This window comes from Grus americana, chromosome 1 (assembly GCF_028858705.1).
Source record: "Grus americana isolate bGruAme1 chromosome 1, bGruAme1.mat, whole genome shotgun sequence".
NCBI lineage: Eukaryota > Metazoa > Chordata > Aves > Gruiformes > Gruidae > Grus > Grus americana.
The window spans coordinates 58,974,570-58,994,627 of record NC_072852.1 but is presented as its reverse complement, the minus strand read 5'-3'; the positions used below and the strand labels follow the sequence as shown (position 1 = coordinate 58,994,627).

The 20,058-nt window shown below is 39.9% G+C and overlaps 1 protein-coding gene across 3 annotated transcripts; it reads right to left on the bottom strand.

Moving 5' to 3' along the window:
- Positions 1-1,211: 1,211 nt before the first annotated feature.
- PVALB (parvalbumin) lies at positions 1,212-11,246 on the bottom strand. Of its 3 annotated transcripts, none has more exons than XM_054813127.1 (5): positions 11,182-11,246; positions 10,681-10,748; positions 8,631-8,763; positions 8,124-8,233; positions 1,212-2,792 (listed from the first exon to the last, which is right to left on the bottom strand). In XM_054813127.1, the coding sequence occupies exons 2-5, from the start codon at positions 10,739-10,741 to the stop codon at positions 2,764-2,766; spliced, it is 333 nt and encodes a 110-aa protein (XP_054669102.1). In that variant the 5' UTR covers positions 10,742-10,748; positions 11,182-11,246; the 3' UTR covers positions 1,212-2,763. The 3 variants fall into 3 exon arrangements, with proteins under 3 accessions (XP_054669102.1, XP_054669101.1, XP_054669103.1); XM_054813126.1 differs by having other exon boundaries at positions 11,055-11,216; XM_054813128.1 differs by lacking the exon at positions 11,182-11,246 and adding an exon at positions 11,084-11,102.
- Positions 11,247-20,058: the final 8,812 nt, after the last annotated feature.

Here is a 20,058-nt window from a genome sequence, read left to right as displayed (position 1 = left end):
TCTGCTTTCTTTATTTCTGCAGTCTTTACAGTAGTTTCTGTGACAGTCTTAAAGACATTAAAATGAGAGTGATATGACAGTGAATAACTTAATACATTGTATGTATAATGTTTTATTTTCTATTTTATTGTGCATTTGTTTGCTGCATTTTGAGCCACAACTAGATAACATCTACCTAACAGGAAAATTCTGAGAATTTTTCTTAATTGGAAAAGGAACAATTCAAGATTTGGGGAAGGTTTGGAAGGAATTTGGGTGGGAAAAGTAAGCATCTAAGATAAACATTGAAAAGCCAGCAGTGAAAAAAAGTAATAGTTTGATGATAATTGATAAAGCAGTAATTTTATGATTAGGCAGAGATTTATTTATATTGCACACATATTTGAATTTTTTTCCTTTTTTCTTCAGTGGTAGAGGCATGAAATATTGAAATTTGAACTTTGAATTTAAAATACAGTTAGGAAAAAAGTGGTTTAATACAGATTTTATGAGAATTCTGATTACATAGTTTCTGAGTATACCAGTTGTATATTTGAATAAACTGACCAAATGCGTGTTTAGAATATCAGGTACTGTCACCATGGCAAGCAAAGATGGTATTTTGGAGATGTCTCTACCCATTGTAAGTGGTACCCATGTTGTAACTTTTTCAGTTTGAAAGTAACAGGATATTTCTTTTCATCTTAGCCATTACTATATAGCTGAAAAATTTCAGGCCAAATTAGGCAGTCAGTGTTGCTTGTTCAGGAGTGATTGAGGGAATAATGTGAAGAAAGACCGATATAGGAATCATTGGGGTCTTCAGAATTTTATGCCAGTAAAACATCCCCATTAATGTTTCTGTAACTTACTTTATTGCACATAATGTACTATAAATAATTTTTAGACTCATTAATGGCTGTGTTTATTTGCTATTTGTTCTATTGTGCTATTTTTTGTTAAAACCCTGGATAAAATATCAGCTTTCATGCCATCCAGTGAAGCATTAAAATATAAATCCTTGCAGATTCAAAGAATAGAAAGAGACTATAGAGGGCTTTGTTGATATAGCGATTTGTATGTTGATCCTCTGATTCCATGGATCTTTATTCGTGGCTGGGTTCCTAATGTTTTTCATGTAGCCCTGTATACTCTTGTAATTAGCTTTATTGCCACTTGAGGTCAGCAGCGCCGAGAAAAAGAAGTAAATAAACTGTCTTGCTTCATTGCAATCGGTTTTCATATGCTTTATTTAGAATACTTAAAAATCAATACAGTCTTCAGATCTGTATATACATTGTGCAAAACTAAAGGATTTCTTTTGAACGCACAGCAGCTTCAGCAGAAAGTCTTCCTTGTAAGTTACTACAGAGTGAAAATCTAGAATGGCTTTAGGGAGCGCTATTGGCTTCCCGAGTAGCATTGGGTAATCGCTGTGGCAGAGAAGGGTATTCTGTACAACGTGATGGTGACAGGGTTTCAGCCTTATCTTTTTCTTTATACTAAATTAGTGATACTAAATCTGAATGGAATAAGGTATTAGTGCTGCAGGGAATAGTTTGGAATACAGAAACGGCAAATATCCTTCCTTCCTTATTGCAATCAATGTTCTGTCAAGATGTGAGGAAGATGTTGCCTAAAAAATCATTCCCCCCCACCCCCCTCCTGCTTTAATCTTTGCTTTTAAAAATAAAAAATAAAAAATAAAATAAAAAGTATGAGCTTGGTGCCAAAGTTACTGGTTATTGAACAGGATTTGGGAAACAAGTGTTTAGCTCTTGGCTCTGTCATAACTTTACTGTTGGCTAGTCATTTATTTAGCTTGAGTCTCAGTTACCTATCTGTAACTCAGTGGAAGATATTCACTTCTCTGGTAAAGTTTTAGAAGAAATGGGGTTTTATGGGATTTTTTTTTTAATATATTATTTTAACAGTGGGAGTGTCAACAGTAGCATCACACCTGAATCTTGGTGTCCCCTTTCCTGAAATTCATACTGTTGTTTCTTGTGAGTATTCTGTTCTTCCTGTCCTAGATAGTTGTGTAACATTGCTAGTAAACAAATCCTGTGTTCCATAAGTGACCGCTTTTTAATAGTTTTTGAAGTTATCCCCATGCATGATTGGCACCAACTGATATTCCTGTCAAACCTTTTATTCAAAAATCCCCCTGCACCAGGCAAATTTAACAAATGATACAGACAGGATCGATTTACTGATCACCAAAATGCAGCAGGGGAGATGTAGGTTAAATATTAGGAAATACTTTTTAGCTATAACACTGATTAAGTCGAAAGAACAAACTGCCAAATGAAGTTGGGTAATTGCCATCACTAGATTTTCCAGGCTATGAGTATGCATCCATTTAGCAGGGATGGCTTAAAAATAATGCAGTCAGTTTTGCCACAATTCAGAACTTGGACTGAATGACTCATTATATGCATATTTTATCTCAAATAATTTTTTAAATTTCTTCCCACTTTACTCTAGCTAGGGATAAAGCAGCAGGGATGTCAGCAAAAAAGAGTAAAATTTTCTCTCAGTGTGTGCCAAGCCTCCATGAAATAAGAAACAAGTTATAGTGAGAGAGAATAAAGCCCAGATTGATGTGACCTTTATTATTTTAACAGTGTCTTTCAGCACAATTACAGAGTTGCAGGATTGGAGAGAACAGAGCCGGAGTATAAAATAACATAAATAAATAGAACAGGAGCCAAAGCAGTCAGCAGGAGGTGGTTGGAATTGGGCAGTGAAGGATGGGTGAAGGGTTTGCATTTGTCAAAGCCTTTATGATTCAGCCACCATAGTTGCAAATTCTGGAGAAGGGAAAAATTTTTTGAAAATATTAAAAAAGGAAAATGTAAAGAAGGAGGAAGCATATTACAATGATTACAGAGTCACTGGTGTAGCAGAAAGATCACAGTAACAGAAGAACAAAGAAATCCAAGTTAATTAAAGGGAAGGTATGACTTGGGAACTCTTACTGTGAAATGAAAGGATTTTTTGAGGGTAAGGGAGAAATGCTATACATGCCAGACTGTCAAGACTGTCCACTACTATTCATCTGAAGAACTTGATTAGTTCCCTGTTATTCCTTTGTAATTCTCAATGGGATGAAGGCAAGAACTAGAAATTTAATTTTGCCGTGAGATAAATTTCCTTTATATCAGAGTTTGGCAAAGAAACTCATTAATGAGTCTTTCAGAGTATTCATGTCTCTATATTATAAATATATTACATTTAAACTCAATTTTTTAATGGCAAATTGACTGAAAATGACAGATTATGAAAACAGAAGGCTGACACAAACCTACCTATCAATCTTGACCACATTGGTGATAATGAGAAACATTCCTGCGATCTCAGAGGGCCCAGGATTTTGCCCTATGGCTTTTATTAGTGTTACACCCATAATATTTACATAAATGTATCTATCTGCAGTTTGGGGTTATTTTATGCTTTGGTATACATAATGCCTTTCAGCAGGGTGATAAAGCATGAAAAAGGCACATTTGTATCCCAGTGAATAGCTGCCTGGCATACCGCACTCTGAATACTGTATTACCCAAGGAGGTTATAACTCCTAACTCCATCTAACCTTGGAACAGTTACACATGAGAATACTTTGCACGGTTGTGTGTGCCTCAGAGCATTAAAAATGACGGACTGGAGGGAATCCCAAGAAGGGCAACAAAGATGATAAAGGGATTAGAGGGTATACAGAGAGAGTGGTTTATGGGTTTAACATAATCAGCTGAGAGGAAAATGACAAATAGGGAAGGCAGTCATCTGTAAAGGCTCAAGAGAAAATTACTGAAGTTTGACATAATGAAGAATAATGTCTTGCAACTAAAAAAGATATCAAATGAAAATTAGGCATTTTAAAGAACATTCTAATATTCAGTTGAAAAATGCTAAACTCTGAACAAGTGAGATCTTTTCTGACTGGTGTGTACAAACAGCGCTTTTGATGACGTGTCCAAAAAACATGTTGCCAAACGCTGACAAACCAGACTGAGAAATCAAAGTGTCAGAGGGTTTAAATTAAATCCAAATTTATCCATCATTTTGAAAGATGTAAATCCAAATTAGGATTAGTGATGCAGATTACTTAACACAAAACGTGTATAAATCCTGTACACAGTAGGTACATAGATTGAAAGTGTTGCAAACTGAATTTAAGAGATAACATAAAGTACTTGTGATAGAAACCCAGACTATTCTGGGAAGAAAAGGAAAAAGGCTATGATTACTATATCACTGTGTGAATAAATCCTGCAGAGGAAAACATGAATTGCAATGGATGAAACCTTTCCAAAAGGGAAAACTAACTATGCATATTCTATTAGAGCAAGTTGTCATACTTGCTACAGCTAAACTAAATCCTTTTTATAATAATTTGTATCTATGGAATATATTTGGAAAAGGTTATTCAGACTTGTAGCCAAATATTTTCTATGATACATTATGATAGTGATATCACTTAATGGTAATATATTTCATGGGTACTTTCTGATAGCCAGCAGACCATAAAATACTCCTTCATGAATAACTGCTATATGCTTTATACTTTTTGAAGGATTTTCAATATACTTTAAATATTTCAAAGATGTTCCAGCTGAATAATCTGGTAAACTAGTTCACTCTTTATTTTCATATGAAGGTTAGCCCAATCACAGGTGGCTTGTGGAGGCATTGTTACCAAGTGTATTCATATATGCAAAAGTATTGAGATAAGGCACCATATATTAGCCCCTGCCTGTTGGTCATTCTTATAGATGTTTATTGCCTCTGACTGGCCTGTTAGTGAGAGAATCCTTGAGATTGACTACATCCTCTTTTCCAGTTGTAATTCTCCTTCCAAATAAAATTATGTCTTTATTTGCACGAATAATAGTTTTAAATTACAAGGACTTAGACTATTTTGTCATGTAAAATAATTTACTAGCTGTCTTGTGTCAAAGCTCTGACTTAAAAAGAGAGGATTGTTTCAGTGCTCAGTATAGTTTAGTAGTTTATACCAGCCTAATGCATACCCTGTAGTATTTTACTGAAATGACAGATATAATTACAGAGAACATGTTGTAGGCTAATGATTTCTCTCATCAGAATGTGTTTTTTACATTATCTGTACAATAGCAAATCTGTTTAGGAAACTTCATAAGTAATGACTTACACTAATTAATTTTAGAAAATACAAGAGCACAAAGAGGGATAAGAAAAGAAGGAATTCTGAGGTATTTTTCTTTTTAGTCTTGACTTTTACCTGTGGCAAAGCCATGACTTATCAATTGTAATTCTGAATGTTTAATGTCTCATTTTTACAATGTTTAAAGAAATAATTGAAATATTTTAAAATATTCGCAGAAGTTGAGCTGTATCAAGGAAAATATTTTGACTTACTGGGATAAAAATTTTGATTTGTTCTGTCTACAGTGCATGATCTTTAAATTCCCTATGTACTTTCTCAAGTCTATTAATATCAAGAAACTGAAAGGCATTCTGTGCATGTCCAGTGCTAATACACAAAATAGATTAAAAAAACCATTATGAGCAGAAATCTTAATTTTCTTTTCTTCTCTTATAATCATTCTCCTCAAGCTGACAGAGCTGCTTCAGCATCACTTCCCAATCCAATCTGGAAGCTAATGTTTGTAGTTTTATAAGTTAACCTGGCCTTGACCTGCAATTTTTTTCCAATTCACCATCATCTGTTCACATCTGTGGAAGATGGAGGGGGCTTGACATCACACAGAAGATGATCGTGTCTTGCATGAACAGGCTGCAAGTTTTCAACCATTTGAAACTGTCAGATCAGCCACAAATTACAAATCTTGATTGGACAAAAAGTAAGCTGGTGGAACTATTTCTGAGCTGAACAGTCTTGCAGGAATGATAAATGGTTTAAAGCAGGAGACCTGAGAGAAAATTTGTAATGTAAGGCCTCTAAGTGGAAGAAGGCTGATAGGTTAGGATTAATGTTTGTGATGATATGTCTGAGAAAGATGGCTCTGTGGTGTTAATCCATGAAGATCAGTTCTTACAACTGCTATGGGCTCCTGAAGGACAGCATTTAAGGGCCATCTAGTGAATTAATATTAATCCCTGTGAAAAGCTGCATGTTTGTGATCTTTTAGTGATGTATGAAGGTGATGTTTGAAACAAGGGGTAAAAGTGATGCCTCACAATTCAGTTACAGGGAAAAAAAATGTTTTGCAACAGAAATACAACATTGCAATACTGAATATGAATGTGATGTACATTCATAACTTTATATTTTATTTACATAGGCAGTTATAATCTAGAATTGGATTTATGAACTAAAGGAAAAGCTGAAAAGTATCTGTCATCCTCATCCTTTGGTCACAGTCCCAGCTGATAACTTTGCATGTATTTCAGACCTTTCTGGTGTAACAATTTGCTGTCAGAGTAAATTTTAAGAAATGGAAAAGAAACTGATAATGCTGTATAGTAGGGATATGGCCAGAAGAAGCAAAAGGAAAAAGCCCTTCATTTTCTTCTCATTATTGCCTATAAATTCAGAGTAATCCCATTTCAGAGTTAAGGAAGGGTAAAAGTTGCAGAAGAAAGAGATAAGAAGAGGTGTTTCATATTGCTTTGTTACAATGTATGGGCTTTCAAACATTGTTTCAGCTATGGTCAATCTTAAATTGAAAAGTTAATGCTGTATCCTCTTGCATAAGCCAAAATCATTCCTCAATATAGTTCTTTTATTCCAATTGATACTGCTTTTGTTTTGCAACCTTCTGGGAATAACTGAGAATGTTTCTCATGTGAGATTGGCAGATCAGCTGTAAACTTACTTACCTTAATCAAGTTTTCTTCTGAAAATCTTGCGCATTGATTTTAGTACCACTGCCACTAATTTTAAAGCATATGAAATTTCAAATAATGACACATTCCTCGGGTTTAGCGCTGCTAGAGTTTAGCAGGAACTTCTCCTAAGTGCTTCACAATTGCTCTTCTGCAACAGTAATATAATCATGATCTGAGAAATTAAGAGGCTTTAGTCTAGAAACAGGATCATAGTCACTGATATGCCAGTGTGCTATGGGCAGGCGGTTTAGCTAATATGTCAGTAGATGATCTTGCATGTCATTTTTTTAGCTTCTAAACTGGGAAACTATGTTAGTCAACCTTATTTTGCTTTTTATTCCTTTTTTAATTGCTTTTTATTTGGAGATGACATTTTTTACAAATCCAACGATCAGGTAACACAGAGAGTTGTGAGGGTTTTTAGATCTTTTTTGACTTCACCCTATCATATGGCTTGTTAATATGGTGAAAACTTAGCAATTCCCTGCTGTCTAGGTGATTTGCTACTCTTACCACAAACCTCTGCTACTATCTTCTCCAATGAGGAAAGATTTAATTGAGAAATGCATCCCTTAATGTCTATTCCAGTGTGTCTCAGGGATACAGAAGAAAGAGGAAAAATTTTATATGTGGGCTAATTTGATTCATCACAAGAGGGAATAGAAAACAGCAGTATTTTTTAAGCAATGCTGTGAGAGGAAAAGTTGTTCTTTTCTTGTAGTTCTCATATTTAGTAAAAGGGAGTGACAGGCTTTCTTAGCTGTAAAGACCCACATAAACACTAGCAAAAGCTGGATAGACAGTTATTGTTTAGAAATTCCATAGCAGACTGACTGTACTTTGAATTTTAAGAGCATTGTTTTGCTAAGTCATGTATTACTTTCCTATTTACTAATCATCAAGCAGAAATACTGGTACTCAGCTTTTTCACTTTGTCTTCTAAGTTTTATAGTCAAGCCCAGGTCTTTGAACTGTCAGTGTCCTTATCCTCACTTCACTGAAATCAACAGAAAAATTAAACTAATTGAAGTAGAAGTTGGATCGGCACTTTGTCCTGTGGTGTAGTGTGCCTTAACTACATCTCGTTTTCTGCAAACTCGTGCCCCCTCTAGTGTCAGAACTCGGCTCCCGTTTCCCCTAAAGCCTGCAAGCAAGGTATGGCAAACATAGCAGGACTTGGCATTTCATTAAATCCAAATTGTGTCCTTCGGAAGGTCACAGCCCCCAGTGATTGCTAGATTTCCTCAGCTCTTGTATGTAAAAGTAATATTCGATTGTTACTGTCAAAGTTTACTCCTCTAATCACATACCATCAGCTCCAATTTTACCATCACCGTCTTTATCTCCAGCAGCCAGAAGAGCCTTTGTTTCTTTGTCTGATAGGTCTCTTCCATCTGGGGTAAAGCCCTTCAGTACAAACCTAAAGAGGAGGCATGGAAAAAAGGAAAGTTTTTTTCAGAATAGTTTCACTTTTTATTTAATTGTACCACTGTTTTGATATATGAGTTGGAATCCAGGGTTGTTTCTTCCGTTACTGACCTTCTCTAACATTCAGGAAGAGTGCTTTACTCTGAAACTGCACTTGACTGAAGAACTATCTGTAAGGTATGGATCATTCATGTGTTTCAGGGTCCTGCAGTAAAAGCTACAACTAGCTCCCTCCAACACACTTTAGATCATATAATCAGCAAGCAGATGATTATTGCACAGAAATACTAGTCAAGAGATTGAATTGTACTGGAGTCTTGTAAAAAAACAAAACAGAAAATTAGACTCTTAAGGGGAGGTTATTTGAGAAAGGACATATCTTTACTTACTTTAATTCTTCCTCTTCAATGAAACCACTTCGATCTTTGTCAAGAATATGAAAAACCTTCTTCACATCTTCTGGGCTCTTCTTTTTCAATCCTACCATCTCGAAAAACTTCTTGTAGTTAAAAGATTCAGCCGCTGTAGGAGATGAAAACCCAGAGTACTGCTTAGAAAAATCATTGAAACACATACCAACACATACCCGTGGTTTTCTTCCTTACTGCTGCGTGTCCTACCCTGGGAGGCACAGTGAAGCCCAGCCATGGTAGGAGTTAGATGTGTCTGCTGTAATCGTCCATGCTTCACAGACACTAACTGAAATAAGCAAAGGGGGAGAGGGGCAGTGTCTCCCTTTTGCAGATGAAGAGCTGAGCTACAGAGGGATAGAGACTTGCCCAAGGTCACACAAGAAGTCTGTGGTAGAGTTAGGAGCTGAAGTCTAACCTGCTTGGTCTCCTTTCAGTGCCTTAAATCCTTTCTTTTGCTAAGTTTTACACCAAAACAGTCATCTGAGAGCAGACGCTGGCTATTAGATCGCTGTCACTTTTTGACATTTCCACCCCTGGAAAAACCCCCTACTCTTGCTCGACCACGGAGCCTAGCATTGACGAGAAGTGTTTCGGAGTACATGGCTATTTCAGTTCTGTTTTTCCTGAAGGCTTACTAGAAATCAGTGTTGCATTTCGACCGCTAAAGGTATGTGCAATCGTGTTTGTAAGCTCAAAGACTGCAAGGGAGTGCTGTACTGTATGCTGCCTGCCAGACTGTGAGGCACGGTCGCCAAACCCGGAGCCCTTGAAATCGGAGCCGAGATAAATGAGCTTACCTGCTCCACCTCTCCTGTCCTTTAACCGCACCCGCTTTTGTCCCACCCATTTAGCCTAACGACTGTGGTGTGGATTAGGTGGGTGTAGATTAGAAATCCAATACAGTGACCTCCAAAACGTGCTGTGGAGTTGGTGGTTGTTTTTTTTTTTTCTTCCCGATGCATCCCTATTCCCGCCGCAGCTTTTCCTATTACATAAAATTAAGGAGGCTCAGTCTTTCGGGATCTGCTTGACTGAGATCTGTCATTAGTTGCTGCTAATTGCGTCTGCTCCGGCACTTGGAGATGGACCTAGAACAATGGAAGCTAATGAGAAAAACAGCTGCTGGGTCGAGCAAAGCAGTTTTGTTGGTTCCTTCGACTCTCCGGCTGCTGAGTTTATTCGGGCTCAGCGGGTTTTGCGCTTCTGTTTGGGAAGGTCACCGCCCAGCGCAGGACAGAAAGAGGCTGCTCTCCTGCGTGGGGGGACCAGCCAGGTAGTTTGGGGGGAGGGGGGAGATACGAGTTGTGCATCCTAGAGCACGATTTCTGGCGTTTCTTTGAGAGCAACCTTAACTACCTGAATTTCTGTAAGCACGAAGGGGGTTTACTGTCCGGTTAGAGGTCGCGATGAATTAGAGGGGTAGGTAGAGAATATCTGAAACCCGGAAGAGTGTAAGAGGGAAGTATGGACCGCTGCAGCCATTCGTCCTGCAGAAAGCTTCTGCAGTCGAGCAGTGCACCCGCTTGCTCTACTGTTGCCTTCTGCTCCATCCCGAAAAGCAAAGCCCACCCGGGGATTCCGCATAGAAAGTAAGAAAAGAGCGGTCTCTTATCTCCTTGAAACGAGAAACAGCAGTTCTGTAATACCTGAAACTGAATTTCAGGGGTGAGTGGGAAGATGCCGACATCCACGGCTGACTTCCCTATCCCACATCAAGATATAATCCACCCTGGTTCGCCGAGGGTTTTGTTCCCTTTGAAAGTATCCTCTCGGTAGAAGCAAAGTCTGTCCGCAGTTACTGCTTGCTTTCATTTAAAATATTTCAGCTCTGTAATGTGCAGGGCAACTTTGCTGAGGATGCAGCCCTGCACTTGATAAACCTGTCACGCTTTCACTGCACTTCTGAAAACATATCCTTATTTGATATTTTGTCTAGCCGGATCCTCTAATCTTCCTCGAGCTTAAATAAATGCACTACTATCCTAAGCTGAAGAGACGAAAGGGGGGAAAAAAAAAAAGCACTCACCTGAAAAGGCTCCCACAGCCTTCTTGATATCCTCAGCGCTGAGCACGTCAGTCATAGCCATCCTGCAACTGTTTGAACAGGGAAGCAAGTGCGAAAAGATTAAAAAGTGCTTTTCTCATCATTTCTGCTCATATGACCAAAGCTGCAGTGCTGTGTGGGGATGGCACACCGGGAAAGGCTGGAGCCGTGCCAGCTATATAGCTCTGCGTGGAGAAGTGCCGTGGGCTGTCGTTCTCCAGTTTGCAGAGCACCAAGTAGTCCACAGACGCGAGGGTTCGGCTAAAGAGAGGGGACGGGGATGCCTTTGCGGGGACCGGGGTGGGGGAGGACGCGAGTGGGGGTCGCTCCCTGGAAGGTTGGAGCCTAAGCCTTACTGGAGCAGTGCTAGAGTCTGTCGTGATACCGGCTGGAGAAAGAGTTGTGCCAAGGTCAAGTTCTCGGGTGCGGTGCTAGTGGTGCAGAGCAGAGCCTTTTCCTTTAGTAAGTCAGGACGAGCTTTACCAGTTATATTCAGTGATGAGTAAGGAACTGCAGCATATGCCAAGCTTCAAGCTGCTCTTGAGGTCGGGAAGCAAATGTAATGTAGCTTTTGAACATTTGCCTTATCGTTCAAACACTTTAAACATCTCCCCCTTCTCCCTTCCCCCTCCCCTTCGCACACATACTCCTCTTAGACCTCGTTTCTTTCGGGCCAGTCCATAATAAGCATCATCGTCGCTGAATTAATTATCACATCCCTGCGAATCCTACAGATCCCGTTTGTAATGCACAATATGCTGCAGAATCTTCCGCGATATGATATGGTGAAACGAAATGCGAGGTGACAACATGCTCGTGAGGAGCTCCTGTGCAATGATGGGCTTCTCAGGCGGGATCGGGCACTTCCCCACATCGTCAAAAAAGATTTAGGAATTGTAATGTGTTTTCTAGGGTTTGTTTGTTTGTTTGTTTTTTTTTTTTCTCCAAGAAACTGTGCCCATATGGCGAGTAGTCCAACTCGTTCTCAGAGTTTGGGCAGGAGCCATTAGGCTGAGGTAGCCAAGGTTAGGGCCCAGTAGTAGGGCAGATCTCTGCAGGAGTATTGGCATCTCTGCTTCAGCAAAGGCGGGGGAGGGCAGAGCGGTGGCAGCGAGATCCCCACGCTGCCATCAGCGGGTACAGCCCGGTCCCGCTGACGCAATTGCACCCTTGTCCTGAACGGGACCGCGAGAGAGCGGCCTTAAAAAGGAGGCGGCTGCTGCAAAAAAACTCGGGTCGCTCTGTCAGTAATTCCTCCGTGCTTCTAAAAGTATGAGCCTCCATCCTTCTTTTTTTTTTTTTTTTTTTCTCCGCGGCCCAAGTTCAGCTATAACGGGTGAGTCATTAGCATGCCACTGAGCGCAGAAGGACGGAGGAGGAGGTGACATTGGGGTCCCCCCTTTTTTTCTCCCTTTTTAAAATAGCGACTCTTCGTTGTGGGAGGGACTGTCGTTTTTCTCTCGTCGAAACTTTTTTTCCCCATTTCCTTGTATTTCCTGAGATACAAGAGAGGCTTGGTTTTCTCCAAGGACAAACAAGGAGACGGATGGGGGAGCCGAGTCCCTCTCCCCAGGCTGAACGCAGCTTTCCCTGATCTACAGGGAAAGAGGAGCTGTGCGCTAGGATGGTCACCCGAAATAAACTGCAGCCCCACAGAAGGGCTCCGTGCACCTTCCCGTATGGGTAGTTCTTGCTCAGCTGCCACCGTTGCTTCGGGGCCGGGAGGTGAAAGGTGCAATAAAGACAGCACTCGAGTTACTCGGGTCTCTTGCTTCAGCGGAGTTCAGCTTGCAGAACGGAGTTGAAAAAGCCTCTTGTAGCACAGGTTAAAACCCGCCAATCGTTAGTCTGTTTTACACTTGCGTAAAATGTAGACCCCTCAATATATAGCTATTTACAAGAGGAATCAACGTGCATGATCTTCTGTAATTGGCGTCTCTTTACTTTTCCTTAAATGGCGGAAGAGAGAAAAGTCCCTTCTTGTTTCCAGTGCAGACGCCTCCGGCCTGATACGACATCGCTGTCGGCTTCCCTGCTTTGCTAATTTCTGCAAAGGAGCTGGGCCTGAGTCTCCGCAGTTTCCTTTTTTTTTTTTTTTCTCCTCCTTACAGACCTTTTGCAAACCCGTTTCCTTATTCTTGGAGCCACAGAGCCTCCTCTTAGGTCCCTACAAACGAACGCTCCTGACCATCCGCCGGTGAAGATGCTCTCGTGGCGGGTGACTCGTGTTTCGGTGTAAACCCCGCTCTGCTGACAGCGCAGAGCACATTTGGAGGGCTGCCCTCGCCAGTAACTCAAGCTGGCAGAGGCGATGCGCAGCGCTGCATGCTGTGCTGGCAGACGCCAATCAGGCTAACTAGCCTCATACCAAGCAAACCGGCCAGAGGCGTGTAGCTACCCGCCGTCTGAGGCGCATTCCGTGCCCGTGTCCTGGGGATGGGAGCCCGGAAGCTTCCTCCGCATCCCTAACGATGCGCGAACGGCCCTGCTTTCCCTCGTCATCGGATCTGTCAGGCCGCTACGGCCTAATCATGCTGTGAAGGCGAAAAGTGAGAAGTGCCAGAAAAATGAGGCTTCAGATCAGGTGGAGCCATTTGTATAGCGTAAACAACATTTCCCCTAGCTTCTCGTCCCCTGCTCCGAGCTCGAGAGGCCGTGCCGTCCATGGCCTGAAAATTGAAAGCAGCGACATATGTAAAACTTACGAAGCGGACAGTTGGGGATCTAAACATGGAGGAGTGGCTGAGGCCCGTCTCTAATCTCAGCATTGCTTCCGTTTTAAGGACAGCTAGCAAACTTCTAGAAGCTTTTAACCACCAAGCTTTACTCAAAACTGTTATGTTATTCTAATATAAAAGGCGTTTCACGAATTGGCAGTTTCACACTCGACCTTTCACCTTTTTCTCATCATCCCTGCGAGATGAATGACGCGTTTATTTATTTCTGAGATTTTGCCAATTTTCCTGCCCGAAGTACTTGCAAAATCGTCACCGTGGATTTCCAGGTTGTCTGCACAGAAGCTTTCGTATAGATCAACTCCCCCTTTCACGACCCCCAAACCGATTATATTCTTCCTAAGTAAACGATCAAGTAAATTAAGTAGAAATCAACCCGCCCTTGTCAAAAGCAAACAATTCAGGGGGAATTTAATGAATAGCAAGAAGCCCCCACGCCAAAAGTTGAAGAAGAAAGCTGGGGGTCCTTTGCAAAAAGGGTGACACATTTCCTTTATCTTCCTAATGACCACACCAAGGAGAGAAACTTCATCCCATCGCTTACGATCGTCTGTGTATAAAGAGAGATTTCATTTCTGCGACGTGTTTTGGAGGGGGATGGGGATGGTTGCCTTTGGTTCACAACTGAGCATTTCGTTAAATTCTGTTCACCGAGTCCTTGCTCGCCGTCTCGTTCACTTTCTCCCCTCCCCTGTTTTGTTATTTCCATTTTCTCACTTTCTCCACTCCTTTTTTCCTCATTCCCCCTCAATGTGTTCACCTATTTCCTCCTTTCCGTGGCCCTTTCTTCTCGTTTGGTGTTTTCTCTGCGGGAAGCCATTCCTCAGTGCTTGGAAGATTTGCACCTCTTTGGGCTTTTGTTTGTGGGAAGGGAGATAGGGTCGGAGTGATGGAAGGTAGCCTTATCTGCTTTCTTTGCGGCGAAGGTCCTGGGCTCCTGCCGGGAGCGGGCGAATCCACGTTTGCTGTGGAAGTTTGAACATTTTCTTGCTACTTACCTTTTGGATCTCTCCTAAGCACGCTTGAAAAGGGTGATATAGAGGTGGTCAGAAAGAGGTGGAAGTCGGGGTAGGAAACCCCACTTATATAATCTCTCTTGCTCTTTCTATTTTTGGCAGCTGATACCCACTCCTCACTGGTATCAGATATTCAGGGATTTTGGTGGCGGTATCACATTTATCTGTCCCTTAACTAATCAAGGAACACTATTAATAATCCTTGGCACTCACCTTCCCCTGGCTGTGAAAACCTATTACTTCGGCAAACTGGTGGTCCGCTTGAAACGTTATTGTTAAGGGGAGAGGCAGGCGATGTGATGAACTATTTGGGGGCAAATGGGCGCTTCATCTTCCATCAGATGAAGGCGGCGTCGGGGAGATCACGATGAATCGGGAGGTTCAGTTCTAGAGATGGGACTCTGCTCAGAAGGAAGGGAATAGGAAGACGCCAGCTCCTCATGAGAGTGAGGGAAAGCAGAGGTATGCTCGGGAGTTTCTGTCTTTAGCCCTGGCAGATACTACTCGAAACAAGAGAGAACGGCCCTAAACTGCCTCCTGCACTTAAAGCTACAACATTCAGCTTTACCTCTTGGCCTTGAAGGAAGGCAGAAATAATTTTTCCTGCAGGCAACAGCAAACTCAGTTGTGTAATTCTGGTTGCTCGTACTTACCAGGGCATCCAAAATCTCCATTTTCGGACCCACTGGGCAAGGTGCTGTGGAAGTCCAAAAAATTTACATCCTGAGCTTTCTTAAGAGAGGTGGGGCATTGTAAATGAAGAGATACTATATATACGGTCATAATACATTGTCTGTAACCTTTTCAGCGTATAAATTCTCTTCATGCTGAGTTGCTCATTACAGGGAAAGACACCTTTGAAGACACCACTATTTTCACTCTGTCAAGCAATAATAACAACAATAAAAACACCATTGAGACTTATTTGCCATTCTGTAATCCATCTGGGGACACTTTTCCTGATATTTAACGCTTTTCTGGCAAGGGGAATCATTTTATAATGGCCTATGAATCACATTTATCTACAGTATATTTGTGAGTAAAAAAAAAAAAATTCTTTTCTGTTTCAGGACTGAAACCCAACAGTTCTTAGGTTAAAAAGTAACCAAGGCTGTTGTGATCTTTTGGAAAAGGCAGGTGCTGCAAAAGTGAGATTTGATTTTTCTAGCTTGATTAATTGATCCTAGAAGGGAGGAAAGATAATTGAGGTATGTATGGGATAAGAATATTTTAAAATATTTCTCTACTGCCAGTATAATTTTGATGATGATTTCTGTGATAAACTGGAAATTCTCCAGCAGCTTTAGGTAATTTCTAAAGAGGAAGCTTTATTGAATCAAACATGACAAAGGTTAATTCAATCAGTTTAATGTTCTCTCTCTTATTTATTTTCATTACACTTCCTGTAGTGGTTTTTGAATTTTCAGTTTGCTACAGTAGTAGGGGAAGTAATATTACCTTTCAGGTAGCTTCCTTTATTTTCCACAAACACTGCATCGGTGCCCTAGGTCAGAGCAGGTGAGACTTTGTATTTAATTACAATGTGAGATAACTGACTCTTGTGGGTCCAAATATTTCAACCAAGTGGTGTGTTGCCTTTGGAGCAGTATGATTCGTAGTAAGCTATTTGCCAAATTCAGTGATGTGGGGTTTGCATTACACTTTCACATATTATATACCCTTGATGTAGTACCAAGATTAGATTCTGGTTTAGAGATACCAGTATCTTGTGGTTGTTAGCTGGATGTTCTATTTCCATTTGGTAGCTGGCAGAAAAACTTTTCTCTCTTACCTTCTTTTGGCAGCTTAGAGAGCATAAGGATTACAGAACCGGGTTTTTTTTGGCTATTGCAGTATGACTTCCATTTCGGTCTGCTCCATTGGAAAGAGTGCATTTGTCCACTGGTGAAAGGAGAGCAAGTGCAGTGTTAGTCATTGCGATTCCTTTGTGTAATTCAGCCATGTGAAAGCAATCCTGATTAGTGGAAATCCTTTCTTATCCTTTTAGTTAGTTCCTACTAAGGCTTATTTACAAAGAGAGAAGCAGATTTATGACCTCATCGGGCATATAGTGAGGTCTTTGTTACATGTCAAGTATTTCATTAATTAAAAGGGGTTTTGTTGTTGGGATTTTTTTTAATTTTTTTGTATTTTTTTGTCGTTAGAAGAATACAATCAAAATCTGACACTTCGAGGTTATTTGTACAAATCTGCCTGAAGCTGAAAGACATAGACAGTTGTGGCAACAGGATCACTGAGAGTTCACCTGCATGAAATGATATAATTTAGGGAGGAAGTTTGTGTTACTGCACTCATCAATTTCAGTAATGTGGTTACATATTTACTATCATCTCAATTGGGTTCATTCAGGAAAAGATTAGGACTGGGCTTCCCCTTTAGGGTACATATATACTGCAGAGTTAATTAGGATGCTCATCCACTATCATTTCTTTTTCTTTCCTACCACACATAAATAACTGTAATCTGAATAATAAGGTGCTCCAGGTCCGTATCAGCCAATGTGCCTGAAATTTTTGATGTTATCATCATAGTGCTAGCATAGCACTTTAAAAAGGAAGCTTGTCCTGCTGCTATCTCCCATGTCTAGTACATGTGTTGTGACAATTAACTTCAGTCTTCAGGGATACCAGTCAGCCATCTTTCACTTGCCCTGCATTTTTTCTCCTACTTATTTGTTAAAGAAGCCATATGATTTCTTTTATTTGAAAACATTCTAAAATTTAGAGGTTTCATTGATAAGAAATATTTCTTGGTTGTCATTTAAAATTTCTCTTATATATTTTTATCTCATCAATGTCATATAAGTCTCAGGATCAGCCTTCTTTTTCACTGTCTTCTTGGTGCTTATGCCTTTTATTTGATTTTACAAACAGTTATAATATCCTTCAGTCCTTGGGTTAGCCAAGCTATACAGATTTATTTTATGTCTTTTCTCATGAATCAGCCTCTCTAGACCTGTAATATTTTTTTACTTGTTTTTGGTATTTCTCTGGTTTTGTTGGCATCTTCTTGGGACTGTGGTGCCCAGCATAATATAGAGTTGCTTTGCTGTCTGAGCTTGTAGAGTATTCTAAAGTATCTGTTATAGTCTCCAACATGTTATATAAGACAAAAATGACAAATCTGGTTGAATTTGCTGCAGTCCAAGATGTATATACAATCTAGTAGCTATCTACATTGTATTTAGATTTGGAAAGAATTCACGCAATAATTTAAAATATTTTAAAACATATTTTGTATGCCTGCAGCATATTTTGGTTAAAAAAATTTTGAAGCATTTTATAGCCAACATGCATTATAAAGGAACTCCTTCATTTTTCTCTAAGGCAAAGCTCAGTGCTGGTCTCACCCATGTTTAGAGGCAGGATAGGAATCCTTACAATGGCAGTATTTTCTTTGGTGTTTTCCCTGTAAATTATGACTAAAGTGTGTGTTTTTTCCTCCTGCTTCTGCTATCAAACTTGCCCTTTCTCACAAGGTCCTAGGTCCTTTCATCTTACTTCAAAAAAAAGGAAGAAATATCATATCGTTATCCTTCTTAGCAGAAAAGAGATGCCTTTGGTGCTCTGTATAACCATAAACCATACAATACTGTGATTCAAGATTCCCTGTACCAAAAATCTTTTGGAGAAGTAGGAGTAAATATGAGCTTTAATTAATATAACACAATTGGGAATTATTAGGAAGATGAAATGTCAATACCTACATTAGAAGTTCTCCAGAATTTTAGGACAAACCTCTCCTGGCAAAAGTACCACTAAACCTTTCATGTTGGTGAGTACAACTTGTAGCTTTTTCAAAATATAAATTTACATAGTAAAGAATGTAGCACCTATTAAATTTAGTCTGCCAAGGATGTTGTGATGTTAAGAGGTTTTATGTTTTGGAGAGGAGAATGGGCAGATTCATGGAAGACAGATCCACTGAAGGTTACCAAACTCATACAGGCCACATCCAGCTTGTGAAGTTCCTGAGCTAAAATGGTTGGGATTTGGGACAGGATTAGGGGAAAGTGTCATAATGTGATTGCCTTGTGCTTACAATCCTCCAAAGGCTGTTGTCTATGCCTGCTGTTGGGAACAGGAAACTTATTTTGATCCAGTATGGTGGTTCTTAACTTATTTTCCTCAGTGTAGTTTATAATACCACACATGTGTGAAAAGTAGAAGGATCACGTGGACAGAATGTATATGAAAAATAAATAAGTTAAAAGAGTGACTCACAATACCCATAGAAAAAAATCTTTTTCTTCGCTAATACAAAAGAGGAAACTTCAGTCCATGTTTACTGTGATTTTTTGCTTATATGCTGCTCTTGAGTTCATATATGCCCTCTTTAGGCTGCATGTGAGCATATTTGTTCCGTTATATATATATATTTTACACTACTACCCTGTGACTGAAAATGTCACTTGTTTTGTATATACTAATTATAATTTCCTTTTGCCAGATGGAGTATATCAGACTGATCCAGGCTTTTTAAGATCCATTACTTCTTGATAGTCCATGCAACGGACTATTCTTTGGTTTGCCTGAGAGAAGTCTGTATTCCTAGGATCAAAGCTTAGTGGTTCCATTTTTACATACGACTCCTCTGATAACGGGCTCAAAAGCTGGAAATAGCAAATGGCTACAAAAGATACCCCAGAGGCTAGAAGTAGGTCACTAATAGTCCATGCTACCAGTGGGCTTTGGGGACTCTCCAGCTTGTATTGCAAATGGTGTGGAAAAGAAAGTGAAATGTCTTGAACAGTATCACCCAAAGGAGATAATACAAATGAAAAACAGTGATAGATGTTTCTGTGTAAATCCCTGGTGAGAGTTAGGCTCAGATTACCAAACAAGAAAAAAGCTAGTGCTGAAAGAGTAGGTCTGTATATTATAACACCTCCTAGCAACTCTCAAATGGATACTTATAGCAGGAAAAAAAGCTGTTAGTCCCAGTGGGAAACCCTGACCCCAAGGTTAAGAGAATGGAAACAGTTGGTTTTCTTTACAACAGACACTTGTGGGTATCAGACATTTGTCATAATTGACACTCTGGTGTTGTTCACACTGGGGTGGATAAGCCCGTGTAATTACTACCACAGGGGTTATATTCCAGAAAAACTAGCACAGCAGAAAGATGGCTTCATTACTTATTCTCATTTATACCAGGCTGCTGGTAGGAGAGCAGTCAAAGCATTTAGATGAGGGTAAACAGCTTTCGGGGAAATTTGACTTCAGTGTTAGCATTTGGAATCCTGTGGTAACCCAAATTTTGATAGTTATTCTTTAATGAATCTGTTTGATTTTTATTTTTTTTCTTATGCTCTTATAATTTGTTTCAGAGCTGTTAGTGCACATGTGAGATGGATTTAAAAGTCAGAGGTTTGTAAAGGAGTCATATGTTTCTGGGTAAACAGCGAGTGGGAAGAATTTTATAGCAGTGATGCGCAAATGGCAAGTTGGGGCTTTTCCTGCCAACCTCCCAAGTAGAAATTGCTGGCTAAGAAAGTCTATAATTAGCAGCAGAAAAGGAGCAGGGTTGTGTCAGCTGTTTATTTATTGTCAATATTTCATTAGAAAACAATTCTTCAATTTACGTGA

Coding starts and splice junctions, on each gene's coding strand:
- PVALB (XM_054813127.1), bottom strand. CDS start 10,741: ATGGCTATGACTGACGTGCTCAGCGCTGAGGATATCAAGAAGGCTGTG. Junction 8,234..8,630: donor ATTGAAGAGGAAGAATTAAA/GTAAGTAAAGAT, acceptor CCTCCTCTTTAG/GTTTGTACTGAAGGGCTTTA. Junction 2,793..8,123: donor TGGTAAAATTGGAGCTGATG/GTATGTGATTAG, acceptor TCCCTTCTCCAG/AATTTGCAACTATGGTGGCT.